We start from the raw sequence: 17,531 nt of genomic DNA on the forward strand, positions 1-17,531 counted from the left end.
TTCACAAAATATACTTCCCACAGCTATCCTATGATGTGAGAAGTGAAAACAATTATTTTACAGATGAGAAACTGAGGATCAGAGAAGTTAAGTAATTTGTCCTTAATCATGGGGCTAGTGAGAGGGTAGGAACCAAAATCTTATGACTTTAAATCCAATATTCTTTGCTGTGACACAGTGATCCCCAAGCTAACCTGGTTTCTTCCATCTGGTTAGCCATCATACTTCCTCAGCAGAAATCTAGGTTACCAATTTTATCTTTCTTTCTATTTATTATTTAGGCCTTTTAATGATAGAGAAAGAACAGTCACATCCTGAGCCTTCTCCAGAGGCAATATGGCAATTGGTATGTGAAAAATCTGGACTTAGATGGGAACCAGAGAATCATACTGGCTTATAGTAATTAAAGAAAATCTTGGGTAAAACTGTTAGGTTCCTTACTAGGTGATAAGTCAGTACTTAACAATTCTCTAGCTCAGAGTTCACACCTTTAGTTCAAACCTTTAAAGGAGTTTACACCTTTAAAAGGAGCTAGCTGATTGGTTGTAAAGGAGTTCCCACAAGCCCCTGGGAATACCCACAAGCTCATTCTCTGGGAGGATTTAAGGTAGAGCCAGAATTCAGGAAGAAGATTCGAGATTCTACCTTCATGCTGACTGGAGGCTTTGGATTCAGAGGGAGCTAGAGACTGAAGCTGGCTGGAGACATTCTGAGAGGAAAAGATTCAAAACTTTGAAAGACACAATACAGAACTAAAGCCAAGGCTGCCTCCCCAGAAGCTCCCCAAGAGATCTCCTCCCAGAGAATAATTGCAAATCTAGAGACAACAGGACATTACATAAGATTAAGTCTAGCACTGGCTTTAAGGAGTTCGGTCAAGGTTGTTTCATTACAGACCACTTGCAGACCATCAGACATAGATACCTGGGCATCGTGCCTGACAGCTAATGTTGAAATTTCCTCAGGGTGGCCCAGCCAATGCTGCTGGGAGCCAGAGTGCAGGTCTTCCACTACAATCACACATCCACAGGTATATGCAAAAAAGCCTGTATGGAGGGAGAGAAAAAAAGGAAAACCACTTCTAGTGAGCCTTGTAACTAAATTCAGAGGAAACGGTTCCCTTACTATCTTAACTTTCTTTTTAAAAGATTTCCTAAAGAGTTGAATAATTCAGTCTTATCAAGTCCACAGAATCCCCCAGAAGTTACAAAAGACATCACATAATAATATTATTAATTAATATTATTAATAAAATTACAAAAGACATCATATAATAATATTATTATGTAATATTATGTAACATTATATCATGTAACAATAATATTATTAAGTAATAATATTACTTTTCTATCCCTTCCTTACCTTCAAGTGCCTCCTCACTGAGAAGCTTCACATGTGAAGCTTTGAAAAACATTTCTATAAGTCATATTGAGAAAGAAAACAGATCCCTCCCTCCCTAAAAAAATTCAAGGAAAAAAAAGCATGCTTCTATCTGTATTCAGATACAATCAGTTCTTTCTCTGGGTATAGATAGCATTTTTCATCGTTAAGTTCTTTAGAGTTGTCTTACATCACTGTATTACTGAGAAGAGCAAAGTCATTTACAACTGATCACCTACACTATTAATGTTACTTTTTATACAGTACATTTCACTTTGCATGAGCTCTCAGTCTTTCTAGGTTTTTCTGAGAGCAAACTGCTCATCATTTCTTATAGCATGATAGTATTCCATCATGATCACATATCACAATTTACTCAGCCATTTCCCAGTTAATGGGTATTCCTTCAATTTCCAATTTTTTCCCTTGAGAAAAAAGCTGCTATGAATATTTTTTATATATAGGTTTTTCCCCCCTTTTTTAAAGCTCTTTTGGTATACATCCCTAGTAGTGGTATGCATGGTTTTATAGCCCTTTAGACATTGCTCTACAGAATGGTTGAATCAGTTCACAATTCTACCTACAATACATTAATGTCTCATTTTTCCCACATTCCGGCTAATATTTGTAATTTTCCTTTTCTGTTCTATTAGCCAAAATAATAGGTATAAGGTATAGTACCTCAGAGTTATTTCAATTTGCATTTCTCTAAACAATAATGAGTTATAGTATTTTAAAAATATAACTATAAATAGCTTGATTATCTTTTGATCATTTATTAATTGAGAAGTGGCTTTTTTTTTTTTTTTTTTTTTTTTTTTTTTTTTACAAATTTGCATCAGTTCCCTATAGGTCTGAGAAAAAACCCAGGGAATTTTACAACAATGGCTAAAGGGAAAGTTCTCTACCAAATAAGAGACAGAGGAGATCACAAAGAATAAAAAAGATGATTTCAATTACATGGGATTGAAAAGCTCTTCCATGAACAAAATCAGTGCAACTAAGTAAGAAAAAAAGCTGCAATCTGTAGGAATATCTTTGCATCAAATATTGCTGATATACAAGATATAAAGTAAATAAGACATATATAAATAACCAGTACCATTTTCAGGTGGTCAGCAGTCAAAAGACATAAGCAAACAATTCTCAAAAGAAGAATTACAAATTTTAAACAACCATATGAGATTGCTTCAAATCATTAATATGAGAAATACAAATCAAAACAATTCTGAGGTTTAATTTCACACCCAGAAAATTGACAAGAATGAGAAAAGTTAATTTTGGAGGTTCTATGGAGAAAGAAGTACAGTTCCTCTAACAGTATACACGAGTACACTGTTAGTAGAATTATGAATTAGTCAATCTACTTTACAAAGCAATTTGGAATTATGCTAAGAAAGTGACTGAAAAGATCTATACCCTTTGACCCAAAGATCTCTTTCTAGGCATATACCCTAAGGAGTTCAAATACAAAAAGGTCTCATGTACACTAAAATACTCTTAGCAACACATTTTGCAAAACTAAAGAAATGGAAACAAAATAAGTTGTTAACTGATGAAGAAATGGATGAGTAAAAAATGAAATACAGAAGTGTAATGGAATATTGCTATGCTATAAGAAATGGTAACTATGAATAGAGGACAGAGAAATATGCCAAGATTTATATGAATGGATGAATAGTAAGCAGAAACAATAACTGAAACCACATAAGTGAAAAAACTCCGAAAAAGTAAATGCTATATTATTCTAAAAACTGTCTGGCCTTGGAGGAGAATGAAAAAAAAAAAAAAAAAAAAAAAAAAAAAAAAAAAAGGACCTTTCTTCCCTTGACTTATGGAACATCAAATATATATACTATTGGTATATCAGTTAGTATATTAGGTGTTCTTTTTCATTCAAGAAAGGGAAGAAGGCAGGATATATATAAAATGAAGATGATATAAAAAGGTATCAACAAAATCTTTTAAAAATTCAGAATATTGTATATTAAACATCAAGGCCATGCAATCATGCTAGTTATTTTTATTATTTTTAATTTGACATATTTAAGTCACAAAAATCCTGGGCAGTGAAAACACTAGATTATAATTAGAAAGCTGCTTCTAATGCATTAATTAATTCAACAAATACCAACTAATATTTGTTATGGGCCAGAACTCTGAACTTGAAACAAAGGATTCTTACAAAGTACTAAGTCAGTGGAATTGATAGAGACAATATTTATCTAATTTAGCATGGTTCAGTATGATTGACTTAATCCTACAAAGAAATGTTATGGGCCAGAACTTGAAACAAGGTACTAAGTGGAATTGAGGAGACAATGGTTAAATCTAGTTTGGCATCGATTTAATCCTACAACAAATAATGGTTTCCTAGTGATATGATTGATGTATACTTAGTGTGGGGATATAAGGGAGAAGCTCTTGGGGCCAAAAGGGACAAGTGCACTAGAAGCTCTGAGGTTGAGACAGATTCATTCCATCTTCCACCTTTTGTGGCTGGAGGCTCAAGCACAAACCGATAGAAGTGGGGAGATTCAGAAGCCAGAGCTTAAGCTCTCAGAACCAAGACTACAGAAGGCCTCTAAGAAAGCTAACCGGGCCACAGGAAAGGAGACAAGACATGGAAAGAGACAATAAAGGATTTGGACTTTAATACCTGGCTGCATTTGGGGTGATTACTGAACTGAAACTAAAGCTGTCTCCAGAAACCCCAAGGAAACCTCAAAAAGAGAATATTACATTTTAAAGAAGAATATTACAAATATTCTTTGGTCCTTTAGCACTGAACTGAATTCAGGAAAGAGTCCTAAATTAGACTTGTGATATCTTTCCCAATACCAGGACAGTTTTTTCCTAGACTGGTCCCTACCTGTATCTGGTCTCCAGACCATGTTTCCCCTTCCATTCCCATTATAACCAACAACAGCTTTCAACCTCAAACGCTCACAGTTGTTATTCGGGAAGGAGATTTTCTGAAAGAAATCAAGTATCACATTTACAAAACACAGTTTATACAAGACCTTTTGTATTTCAGGCAAAAGTGTGCATGTATGCACACAAACACCCCTCTTTCTTGTTAATACACACCTACAAATTTATTAAGCTTTTAATATGTGGGCTTTATGCTATATACCAAGAAAGTATAAAGATGAAACTAAGACATGGTTCCAGCTCCTAACAAATTTATGGTAAATAAGGGTAGGTAATAAAGGAATGTAGATCACAATTAGAACAAACTAGGAAAAATGGCAAATAAAAGATTCAAAGAGAAAAAGACAGAGTAATTAAATTACATCTAACTAAGGGGAATAAGAAAAGGCTTCAGACAATTGTTAGTAGAGTTATACCTTTTAGAAAAGAAAGTAATTTAACAGAGAGTGGGAACCATGCTTTATATGTCTCAGTACATCCCTTTGTACTCAGTACAGTACATTTCACTGTATAAGCACTTAATTTATATTTGATAGATGAATTAATAGGCAGAGCTGGGCTGGGGAAGAGTCCATTCCAATTGTGAAATATGGTAAAGTAAAGGCTTAGAATAAGAGGAAGTACAAGATCAAAAAACAAGTGGCCTTACACTTGGTAGAGACTGGAGGAACCACAGGTATAGAATCATCCAGCACTGTTTCATCCACAAATTTTGCTTAACTGATTTTGTTCATTACAAGGGAGGGTTCTACTTGGAGTGGGGGAGGGGACTGTTTATCAGGAAATAACTAAAAAGACATTTATAATATTTTTTAAAAAGACTTATAAACAGTAAGTAGTTCAGTTTGGCTGGAGTTTGCAGTTTACAAATGGAATAAAATTAAGATAAAATTGAAAAGATAAGTCAGAAGCAGAAGGTTAAAGGACACTAAGGAGCACAAACTTTAGTCAGTACACAACTAAACCTGATCATTAGGAAAATTAAAGGGAATGACTGGGTATGAATGCTGGATTGGAAAAGGGAACTAAAGACCAGAATACAAACTAGAAATATATGACAGTAGGCTATGAAAAGCTGACTAAAAAACATGCGTGAAAGGAGTAGTGGAAGTGGGAGAACGGAAAGAATCAAGAGATAATACAAAACTAGAATTAAAAGGGGTCGGTTAATTTAACATGTACCTTCTCAATGGGGAGAAAGGGAGAAGGAAGGATGAGAATCTGGAACTGAAAGTTTTTAAAAACAAATGTTAAAATTGTTTTAGGTGTAACTAGGAAAAATATTACATAGAACAAAAAGACTTGGTGACAGAATGGATATGAGGGTAAAGGAAATGGAAACACAAATGATCTGAATGTTTGTATAAAGTGATATGATTTAATAGGAAGAGAACTAGATCAGGAATTAGGAAATTAATTTCAATTAATGCCTTCTGTGTGACCCTAGCAAATCATTTCACTTATCTGGGCCTCTATTCCTTCACATGGGTCTATTCTTACCTTGGGAAGGGTAGATGCTTTGAATCGAGCAATAAAATGTTTGTAAGAATCAGGGCGAACATTGTTTTGGGATTCCACAATCCTGTCATTACCAGTATCTGCCAAAGGATAAACAATAGATACTGAATCAAAGTTTGGTCATTTTCCCTCAATTACTCTCTATCCTCACCAAAGGAAACAACCTTTAACTGGTAAGTTTCTTTTTTGTCCTTCACTTAGAAAACCTAAAAGCTGCTACTGAGGACCCATAAAATCACTATCAGTTATAATGGAATGATGTATACCAGAGATGTCAAACACAAATAGCAACAGATCTCTTTGGACCACAGTCAATAAATTTAGAAAATTATAAATTAACATTATCTATATTGTACTTTTATTTATTTTGTTAAACATTTCCCAATAACATTTTAATTTCATTCCAGAGGCACTTGGGAGTTTGATACCTTCAATCTATATGATGGAAATTATGTCAGTAGTCAAAAGAAAAGCAAGAGAAGCAAAAATATCAAAATAATAAAAACAAGTCATTATTTTATAGCACTTTTTGGATTGAGAAGGATTATTCTCCCCATTTTATAGGAAAGAAAAGTGAGGCTCAGAGAGTCTGTACTTGGCTACACTCATGTAGCTATTAAGTGAGAGGCCTCAGCCTTGAACACAGATCTTCTGACCCTAAATTCAGTACTCTTTCTACTACACCATGATGGGACAGATAATTCAAACATTTATTAGATAAATAATAAACTCCAATTAGGTAATTGAGAATTGACTACTGTCAGCCACAAAAGTATTTTGGAGCCAATCCAGCACTTCCCCTAAAATATAAAAAAAGCAAGAATGAAGGTCTCTGAGAGCCTAGAAGAATGCTAACCTTACTTATGACATATATGTTATATGAGCATCACTGACCTAATTTGATCTTCCCAGGGCCACTTGCATTCCCATCTACTTTCTTCTCAACATGGACAGACAGCTCAGAGGCTTTCTGAGTCATCCCTGCGATGCAGCTCTTTAAACAGATTCCTTCATCATCAGACTCTGAAAAAACACCTGTTAAAAAAAAAAAAAAGGCCAAATAAACTCAAGAGGCTTTTTATGCACTCACACACATGCACACACACACACACACACACACACACACACACACACACACACACACATATGCGCACGCACAGAGATAGATAATAGATGACTTAAGACAGGTGTAGCAATTATCACCACCACAGTCACCAAAAATATTTGTAAATAGAGATGGAAGTTAAATGAGATACAATCAGATCATAATCTCCTTTTAGACAAACATGGTTTGGATTTGGAGTTTGTTTTTTGTTTTTTTTTTTAAATATATACTATAGCACTTCTCAGAGTTCTAGGAACATAAGTATTCGGTTGCTTTTTTACACTTTGGGGAAAAGATGAGCAATGCAACGCCTACTGGATGAATAAATCTTTAAATGGAAATCATCAGCTTTCTCTTCCATAGAAAACCACAGTTATCCTCACCATGATTTCTCTCAGGAGGCATAGAGCTGATATCCAGATGAGGTGGGGAGGCCAGAGATGGCACAGGAATCAACCGACGAGGTACTTCATTGATCCCAAAGGCTGCATCTCCAATCTTCTCAATATTTGGTCCTAAGAACAGAAAGGCTATCAGTCATTTCTCAAAGGATGTCAAAACCCCCTCTACCCTTCCTGACACTATATTCCCTCCATAACAATTGTGAAAATAAACATTTCATTTTATAGTTCTTTCTTGTAAAGTTGACAAATATAGCTAAAGTGAGAAAAGGCAAAGTTTAGCCATTATTTAGTTTAGCCTATTAGCCAAGGCCAATAAAGAACTGGCCTGTTTTGTACCTCGGGACACATCCCTCTCTGTGTAGTCAACTCACCAAGGCACAGAAGAGTTACCAACTCCAAAAATTTACCACTTGAGGTTTATTTTCCAGTACCAATAAGTATCTAATAATAGGACTGCATAAAACATAAAGAGTTGGCTTTGAAATCAAATGACCTGAGTCTAAACCAGACTCTGACATATAGTTGCCATGTGACCCTAGGCAAGCCACTTAACTCTGTGCCTCAGTTTCTACATTTAAAAATTAAGGGCAAGGAAGATAATAATCTATAAGGCTCTTTCCAGTCCTAAACCTAATTCTGTGATCTCTGGCCAAAGGGACAAATTCCATTGGCCAATATGTATATTCCTCCCTTCTCTCAACAAGCTCTAGAAAAAAAGAAATCTGGAGAACTTGTCACTAGATAAGGAGAAGCAACTCACCAGTAGCTGGAGACAAAGAGGACTCTCCAGACCAATGGACACTGAAAAGGTAATCAAAGAAAAGATGTTATTACAAAACAGTAATATAGATAGGAAAGGGAAGAAAATAGAAATGAAATCATTTTCCTCCATAAATAAATCTACACAAAGTATATGAAACCACATTTGAATTCAGGAAGATGAGTCTTGGCATCTCCAGGACTAGCTATTCATTGCACCATCTGACTGCCTCTAGTCTTTACATGTTTCTTTGTATTATTTATCAAATTCATCATATTTTATAAGAAGTTAAGTAGCCTAGTGGGTGGAGTAGTGGGTGTGAAGTCAGAGAAATCTGAAATCATATTTCACCTTATTAATACTGTATTGCCCAAGGTTTTGGGGAGGCTGAAATGAGAGACTTCTGATGCAAAATGAAGTGAACAAAAGCACTATACATTATACACTGTAACAATAATATTGTAACAGTAATCAATGTTAAAGATTATTGTTTTGCTTGGAGTAACTAAAACAATTCCAAAAAACTCATAGATGAAAAGGTCTAACTCTAGAGAAAGAGAGCTGATTAACTCTGAATGCAGATTGAAGCATATTTTCTTTAACTTTATTTTTCTTGTTTCCTGGCCCCTGCCACATGACTATGTGATAATGTTTTACATGATTTCATATTTATATTAGGTATCACATTTCATGCCTTCTCAATGGGTGGAGGGAAAAGTAAAAAGAGATTATTTGCAATTGAAAATAAAAATTAAAGAAAAAAGGAAAAATCATTTTAAGAGACAGTTTATGTTAAATAAAATTAAAGTGTCCAAAAATAAATAAATAAACTTACAAGCTATCTTACCTGCTCTTAGTTGTCTTCTCAGGTGTAGCTAAGAAGTCCCATATAAATATGGCATCTCCAACACTGATGATGTGCTGCTGGTCAGGAGTAAAAGCCACCCCTTGCACTGGCTCAGAATGACCAATAAATACCTACAAGACAGAACAATGGCCACATACATGCAAACATTCCAGAGATTAAAAGGTCTAATCCCTATAAATTTTAGCTTCTAATTCTAATTTAGCCACACTGTGACGTTGGGCAATTATTTACATTTTTGGTATTCCAACTATAAAAGGAAGAAAACTTCTTAGCCCTCTTAGTCTTGTTCATGGCAAGCAAAAAAGTACTCTGGGCTCCTAGACATGGTAATTCATTCTGTTAGTACTTAGCCCTGACCTAGCCAAAGGCTGCATAAAAATAGCTGGCGCTGGCAGAAGGATCACAAGTAAGAGTGACAACACCTCTTTTTTTGCCCCTTTTCCCTTTATCACAATTCTCAGCCTATCCGTTTTACTCTTTTAAATTCTTTGTAAAGGTACAAGGGATTTTAACCAGGATCCTAGCCATATGCTGAGGTACAGGCAAGTTTGATGCCTTAACAATTCTCTGATCCATATAAACAAGTTCATTTGCAAATGTGCTTAAGACAAAGCCCAAAATGAATCCTGAATGAGGACTCTGCCTACTACCCAGCCAATTCAAACAAAAGATTCACCTAGAAATAAGCTGTGTGGAACTCAGTCCTGGGATAAAATATAAATACTGGGAAATTTAGAAGCTGAAGAAAAGGGGGAGGTTTTACAACCAAAAATTGTTAAGATTTCTGTAATTCTTTGCATATCATTGCATGCTGGCTGGAAATAGTTTGGTCATTCCTCTTACTCAGCATACCTGAAAGCTGGTGTTGAATTTCACCTGAAAATCCCACACTTTGATGGCCCGGTCTCCAGTCGTCAAGAGGAATTGACCATCTTTACTCAGAGCCAATGCAGAGCAGGCTATTTGGTGAACATTAGATAACTAGAATGAGAAAAATATTCAAAGAACAGAAGGAAACAAAATTAAAAAATAAGGCCCAATTTTTGAAGGAAAAGAATTTAGTCAATCAATAAATATTCACTAAGTACCTACTTAGAGCAATTAGGTGATACAGCTAAAACAGTCCTTGCCCTCAAAGTGCTTACAATCTAATGGGGGGACAGGGGAACATATATGCAAACAAGCTATAAATAAGAAATAATTAAGAGGGAAGGCACTGGTGAAGAAGGGTTGATAAAAGTCTTCCATTGCAAGGTAAAAGGTTGGGACTTAAAGGAAATCAGGAAAGTCAGTAGGCAGAGTTGAAAAGGGAAGGCATTCCAGGCATGGAGGAAAGTCAGAGAAAATGCCCAGAAAAATGAAGTGGCTTGTTTGTAGAAAAGCCAGAAGAATTGACTGTAGAGAAAGACCTGAGGCACACAGGCACACCATTGCTATTTGTTTTATTCTGATTAAACTTCCCTAAGAAAGGTTTCTATTTCTCATTGTTAAGAGTCAACAGTTTAAGTAGGTTGAATTACACCTATTATAATTGCCTTATCATCTTTATCCTTCCTTTTCTGTTACTGATTTTGATCTCTGCAACCCAGCGAATTATAATGACTTATACCTAAGGAATAAAGGTATTGCACAGCAACAAGATTGGCTCTTTTCAACAATAAGATTATTCGGGCCAATTCCAATAGACTTGTGATGAAGAGAGCCAACTGCATGCAGAAAGAAGACTGGGGACCGAATGTGGTTCACAACATAGTATTTTTATCTTTTTTGTTGCTGTTTACTTGGTTTTTGTTTTCTTTCCCATTTTTTTTTTTTTTACTTTTTTTGATTTGATTTTTCTTGTGCAGCATGATAATTGTAGAAATATGTATAGAAGAATTGCACATTTTTAATATATATTGGATTGTTTGTTGTCTAGGAAAGGGAACAGGGAGAAGGGAGAGGAAAAAAATTTGGAACACAAGGTTTTGTAAGAATGAATGTTGAAAATAATCTTTGCATATATTTTTGAAAACAAAAAGCTATTTTTGAAAAAATAAGAAAGGCAGACCTTTTTTCTTTTTGTTATAAGAGATGCTCATTTGTAGAGATAAGAGTTATATTCAGAAATGAGTGTGATATATACTTGAACATATTTAACATGTATTGGTCTACCAGCTATATGGGATAGGGGGGGAGGGGGAAGGAGGGGAAAAATTGGAATAAAAGGTTTTGCACTTGTCAATGCTGAAAAATTACCCATGCATATATCTTGCAAACAAAAGCTATTAAAAAAAAAAAAAAATGAGTGTTATATAAGAAGAAAAGGGACTGATAAAATTAAGATAAAATAACCAAAATGAAATACAAGGTGATTTTCTTATTTGGGGGAACTTATCTCTTACTAGGCATGCACAAATATACTTAACAGTACATTTTCAGGGTATTCTTTGGGATAAAGAGCACAAGGTAACTCTCACCTGTCGGATCAAGCAACCAGTTTTGACATCAAGCACCAGGACTTTGTTGGAAGAAGTAGATACTAGCAGATGGCCACTAGACACAGGAGCAAAACAAATGTCCAACGCAGAGTCTAGTTTTGTACTTTCCAAGTCCAGGATACTGATATCAATCCGAAGTAGCTTAGAAACAGAAAATGATACTACCAATTGTACAAAGTACCTTGGATAAAGAAGACCACAGAATATCCCTATGTTATTGGGAATGAAAAAACATAAACTTGCATTGATTTGGAACGTACCTTCCTCCTTCAGATCAGGAAAAAGACAAAAGTGCTATAGACACTATTTCTTTTATAACAAACTACATAGGCATTCATAAAAGAAAAGCTATGAGGAATGGTCATGGTTATCACCATCTCTCACACACCTTCCCTTTACTGAAGCTTTGGAAATAACTACCTAGAACTAGTACAAACAGCTCCAGAAAAGCAAGAATAGGCATCCAAGTGATTAATCATCTACTCTAAGGTTTAACCATTTCACCTTTCTGTCTCAGAGGCAAAGGAGGCATGTGCAGATTTCTTTCCTGGCTATGAGAAATTCTTCTCTTCATATCAATCAAAGCTTCTCATTCCCAGTTACCTCATCTAAGGAGGAAGCATCCATAATAGTCACTGTATATTTGGAGGGGCCCACAAAGGCCAGGAGACTGCTATCCTCATTGACAACCAGGATGTTGGTACCTAGCTCAGCATTCTGGCAGACCACATTACCTATCCATGAAACAAAAAAAAAGTTGAAAAGTTGCTATATGAGGGCATTTATATCTAAGTTCCTTACAGTTTGCTTTTTTTTGCAGTCAAACACAATGCCAATGACCTTTAACACTAAATACCTAAACACTACTAAATTCAAGTTTCAGCAATTTTAGTTAGGGTGAGGAGATAAATTAAATTAGTGTCCAGAAAGCAGGCTCCTTACAGATATTTGTTTTATTAAGAGTTAAAAGAGAAGGTTGGACCTAAAGATGACAACCCTAGAAAAAAGTTTACTATAGGCACCAAAGATACCAACTGGCCATGGCAGGAAATCCTAGGTCACCACAGACACAAGTATACAGAGGTAACCTGGGCCACTGAGAAAAACTGAGTTTGGGAAGAAAGGAGTGAAGTAAATGGCAAGCCTTACTCAGCATTCTGAGGACGTTGTACTTTGGGGTAGAACAGTTATAGAGAGCCAGGACCCCCTGGGAACAGGAACTGTACATGTAGTTGCCATCTGGTGACACTGTCAAACCCGTAACTGCTCCTCGATGCTGCCTGCATGACATGCAAAACAAGGCCCATGACTTGGGCCACAGGAAATCCCGTGAGACTTTGCAGCTAATCAATAAAGCATTGACCTTCCCATTTACTTCTGTGTACCATGTGCCAGGAACCCTCACCAGGACCCACCCTCAGCAACTAAAAGAGGGGCTTCAATTGTGCTTCAGGGTGAGCCTGTGACTGAGAATGGGCTCCCAGTGGACCAATGCAATGACCTGTCTTCAGAGCTGGAAGAAGGACAATATGAAACCCTCCAAAAGTTCCTTTCCCTCTCAAATAAGGGTGATGATAGTCTAGGAAAGCTTCCCTTGCAAGCAAACCAAGAACTTCTAAGGATATTTTACAAGCAAAAGGCACATACATACACACATATATGCAAATAAAATTTCCTCTATAAGTATGTAAATAAATCATAACTTATAAGAACAGGAAGTGGGCAAGTGTGGGGTAGAATCCAGAAAAAGGTTTAGTTTCACAACTAGAATATTGACTGGGTTGTACTCTTATATAATTCCAAAATCTTCTACTAAAAGGGCACCCCTTTTTCTTTGCTCCCTAAATTAGAGAAAAATGAGGGATATCAGCCGTGGCCAGATTCCACAAAAAAAATTGACTTCATACATGATCTTAAGCTTCTCTAAAAAAATAACATGGACACTACTGCAGAAGATCCAAGCCCAAAATAAACTTCTCTATCAGCAGGCTAGCGCCTGATAACTCATTCTGAGTTATGAGACAATGCTGCTAAGACAACCATTATCTGTGACATTTGCGCCACAAGAGCTCTAGTCTACTCACGTACTTGTATTCCACCAGAAGATCAGAGGCAACCAAGCTAAAGGATCTCACAACCCCATTGCTGAAGCCACAGATAAAGACCTGCTGTGTGGGGTGAAAGGTTATGGCACAGGGGGTCTCTTCAGTAGTGGTGAAATCGTAGAGCTGGAAACCGAAAAGACCCAAAACAGGATACTTAAGATGGGAATATAAATCTTGCAACAACCAATATTGTAGTACCACGTCCCAAGCATTCTATCATACATCAGAGATCTAAGTCTACATTAAACCAGATAAAAAGATATAAAGAATAATTTTTTTTTTCCTGGAAGAATTACAACTAGACGATCTGAGATTACTGACAAAAAATGAAGTATGACTACTACTAAAGAAATCAAGTTGATTAAACATTTCATATTAGATGCTATCTATCATTGTCCAGCAATAGGCACAATAAAGACTGAAGGCTTTATATTCTTTACATAAAGTATTCCTATTTTAAGCACAAGTTACAAACATTCTCTACCTGTTGCATGGTCACCAAGTCCCATATTCTAATGGTGTTATCCTGAGAGACAGTAGCCAGTTGTTTCCGGTGTTCTTCTATAGCAAATGCCAGGATCAAATCCGCATGTGACCGTACAAGTGTGCTATACCCTCGGGACTGGATGTCCAAGAAACCCAGGTTTCCAGTGGAGGTAGTGGATAGGACTCGAAGTCCATCTGGACTAATGCACACTGAACTAACTGCTCCTTCATGCTCTGGGAGGGGAAAGGGGGACAATGAAGAACAGACATAAAAACAGATAGAATCTTCCCTATGTTTCTACTGATTAGGAAACCAACAACAGAATTTGACTGATTACATAGTGAAATTTCAAAATGAAGAACTGGATCTAATAATTCCCTCTGCTCCAAGATTAAAAGGGAAACAGAAAACTGGGGGGGGGAAATTTTACAACCAGTGTTTCTGAAAAAGATCCCATTCCTAAAAAACATAGAGAATTGATTCAATTTATAACAATACACATCATTTCTCAATTGATAAATGGTCAAAAGATGTTAATAGATAATTTTCAAATGAAGAGATTAAAACCATTGCTAGTAATCTGAAAAAATGCTCTAAATCATTATTGATTAGAGAAATTCAAATTAAGACAACTCTGAGGTACCCCTTTATATCTCTCATATTGGCTAAGGTAACAGGAAACAATAATGATAAATACTGGAAGGGATGTGGGAAAACTGGGACACTAATGCACTGTTGGTGGAGTTGTGAAATGATCCAATCATTCTGGAGAGCAATTTGGAACTATGCCCAAAGGGCCATCAAACTGTGCATACCCTTTGATCCAACAGTGTTACTATTGTCTCTATGTTCCAAAGAGATGATAAAAAAGAGAAACATGTGCAAAAAATGTTTGTAGCAGCTCTTTTTGGAGTGGCAAGAAACTGGAAATTTAGTAGATTGGAAATTGAGTGAAATTAGAAATTGAATTGGGGAATGGCTGAATAAATTATGATATATGAATATAATAAAATATTTATAGTTCCATAAAAAATGATGAGTAGGCTGATTTCAGAATAGCCTGGAAAGAACCAGGAGAATAAGCTTATATGATGATCAACTGAGATTGACTTGGCTCTTCTCAACAATGTGGTTATTCAAAGCAATTTCATTAGAATTAGGATGGAAAATTTCTTCTTCATATAGAGAGAGAACAAGGGTACTGAATACAGATCAAAGATAGTATTTTGGGGGCAATTAGGTGGCACAGTGGACACTTAACACTTCCTAGCTGTGTGACCCTGGACAAGTCATTTAAACCAACTGCCTCAGCAAAAAAAAAAAAAAAAAAAAAAAGATAGTATTTTCACTTCATTTTTTTCTTTCTCATGGTTATTTTTTTCCCTTTTGGTCTGATTTCTCTTGTACAACATAAATATGGAAATATATTTAAGAGAATTGAACATGTCTAACCTATATCAGATTGCTTGCTGCCTTAGGGAGGGAAGAGGTAAGAAAGGGAAGGAGAAAAATTTGGAACACAAAATCTTACAAAGAGTAATGTTGGAAACTATCTTTTTACTCTCTCAAGTCTCAGTGTGATGTAATGAAAAAAGGCCATGTAATTGGAGGTAGAAAACCTGGGTGAGAGTCTAAGCACTGACATTTACTAATCACATGATCTCGAGCAAGCTATTTCACCTCTTTTCTTGGTAAAATATATCAGTAATATTCTCTCAGTATCCATCAAATGACTAATAAAAACCACTGCTGTTTAGATTCTTTTCCAGTTTCAAAGTATATTACAAACTCAATTTCATTTGATCTTTATAGTCAAATTTATCTCAGATTTACAGATGAGGAAACTAAAATTTAAAAAAAGGTATGATTTCAAGGGAACCTAACTAGAAAACAACAAGATTCAAATCTGTGTCCAGAAGTCTCAGTTATCTCTCTCAGCTAACTGAAGGATCTAAAGTTAAAAGAAGTCATTTACCTGCCTCCAAAAAGACAGATGAAAAGTCCAGTGGCCAGAGTCTCAAATAGCCATCCTCAGAGCCCATGGCACAGAAGGTAGAAGAAATACTGATGCTGTTAATGGCAATCCCTGGGCCTGAAAGTAGAAATCAATCTGTATCACCATATATGACCAAGAAGCACTATGTCACATGTATCTTTCACAATCAAGTTTGAAAATATAAGAAAAACATGAAACAAATTGATCTTCTTTTCTCTCTTCTTTGTGAAAGAAACACCTCTGTCAGAAACTAACAAGCTAAAGACCTGATTGGTGGTAACAACCTGGAGACTATTTCTCCCCCAAAAAAGAGACCAGATTGTTTCATAAATGAAGTAAATTTCATTCTCCATAAAGATCAAAGATTTAGAGGTAGAAGTCACCTCAGAATAATCCAGTTTAACCCCTTCATTTTGTAGATGAGGAAAACAGGACTCAAGAGTCACAGAGATAGCAAGTGACAGCTCGGACTTGAATCTAGGTTTATTGACTCTCTGTCCAATCCTTCCATTTCATAAGAGTTAGTGACAGCTGAAATTTCCTATTGTAAAGGTAACTAGAGTACCTACAACTTGAAGAAAATATGAATTTGGGAATATCTTGTATCATTCCCTCTCCAATTTCTACATGATAAAGATTATGCCACGAAGTGTGGGGGTAGAAATAGCTTCCCAGCATATCTAGATCCAGCCCTAGTTTTTCACTGCCGCTTTGATACCTCAATCTGTTTCCCAGGACAACTAGGCTCCATTCAGCAAAAAGAACAGCACAGAAGGGTAGCCAATGTAAAAAGGCCTAATTCCAAGTCCCTTATGATTTCATAACACACACAAGATCAGGGACTATAGCTCCACACAGGTCATGTTTGTTGTCATGTTATCATAACATTTTCATGTCAGTTTATATTGTAGAATGCAAGACAAATAGAAAACCCAGTATCTACCTGCTCTGAAACCCTCATTTTTAGGTGGAAATCACCACTACATTTCAACAAACTCCATTTTGCACCTTAATCATCATTGCCAACTTTCTTGTAAGCATAGGTTTCAGCACAACTGTCTTGAGAACTTGGTGACAAGCACTTGTCCTTGTTTTACAGACTGTTTGAAATGGAAGAACCTTTTGTCCTGATACTCAGGCAACTAAATTGTGGAAAAGAATACTGATGTGTACCTGAGTTGAATGTCTGCTTCTCTTTCCGATGCACAGGCTGAGTTAGTGAAGGGAGGAGTCGACGGGCATTTTGGATAGTAACATTCTTGTAGTTGATTTCTAGAATATGACCACTCCGGCTACAGACAAAACTGGAAGTCACAGAAAATAAGCTGGAGGAGTTAAAACAGTGAAGATTCCTTCCCACCCTCCCAATGGACAGGGTACAGCTAAGCGGCAGGCATGAAGGATTGAAACAGATTTAAATCCTTGTGAAATTTCATGTGAGAAGAGGCTCAGCTAGCTGAAGCCTTCTGCTTATGTAAATCACTTTGCTTTAAC

At 36.1% G+C, this 17,531-nt stretch overlaps 1 protein-coding gene across 2 annotated transcripts in view; it reads right to left on the reverse strand.

Annotated features, from left to right (window-relative positions):
- Window positions 1–17,531, reverse strand: part of WDR90 (WD repeat domain 90) — a 53,691-nt gene that overhangs the window by 22,368 nt on the left and 13,792 nt on the right. For both annotated transcript variants that reach the window (XM_074279781.1, XM_074279782.1), the window contains exons 17-31: window positions 17,211–17,341; window positions 16,017–16,133; window positions 14,039–14,274; window positions 13,538–13,677; window positions 12,599–12,729; window positions 12,053–12,183; window positions 11,429–11,590; window positions 9,822–9,950; window positions 8,949–9,079; window positions 8,102–8,142; window positions 7,321–7,452; window positions 6,727–6,867; window positions 5,815–5,912; window positions 4,253–4,355; window positions 925–1,046 (exon numbers count right to left, since the gene is read on the reverse strand). In XM_074279781.1, coding sequence (XP_074135882.1) covers window positions 925–1,046; window positions 4,253–4,355; window positions 5,815–5,912; window positions 6,727–6,867; window positions 7,321–7,452; window positions 8,102–8,142; window positions 8,949–9,079; window positions 9,822–9,950; window positions 11,429–11,590; window positions 12,053–12,183; window positions 12,599–12,729; window positions 13,538–13,677; window positions 14,039–14,274; window positions 16,017–16,133; window positions 17,211–17,341 — 1,945 coding nt within the window. The remainder of the gene's footprint in view (window positions 1–924; window positions 1,047–4,252; window positions 4,356–5,814; window positions 5,913–6,726; window positions 6,868–7,320; window positions 7,453–8,101; window positions 8,143–8,948; window positions 9,080–9,821; window positions 9,951–11,428; window positions 11,591–12,052; window positions 12,184–12,598; window positions 12,730–13,537; window positions 13,678–14,038; window positions 14,275–16,016; window positions 16,134–17,210; window positions 17,342–17,531) is intronic.

This window comes from Sminthopsis crassicaudata, chromosome 1, assembly GCF_048593235.1.
Source record: "Sminthopsis crassicaudata isolate SCR6 chromosome 1, ASM4859323v1, whole genome shotgun sequence".
NCBI lineage: Eukaryota > Metazoa > Chordata > Mammalia > Dasyuromorphia > Dasyuridae > Sminthopsis > Sminthopsis crassicaudata.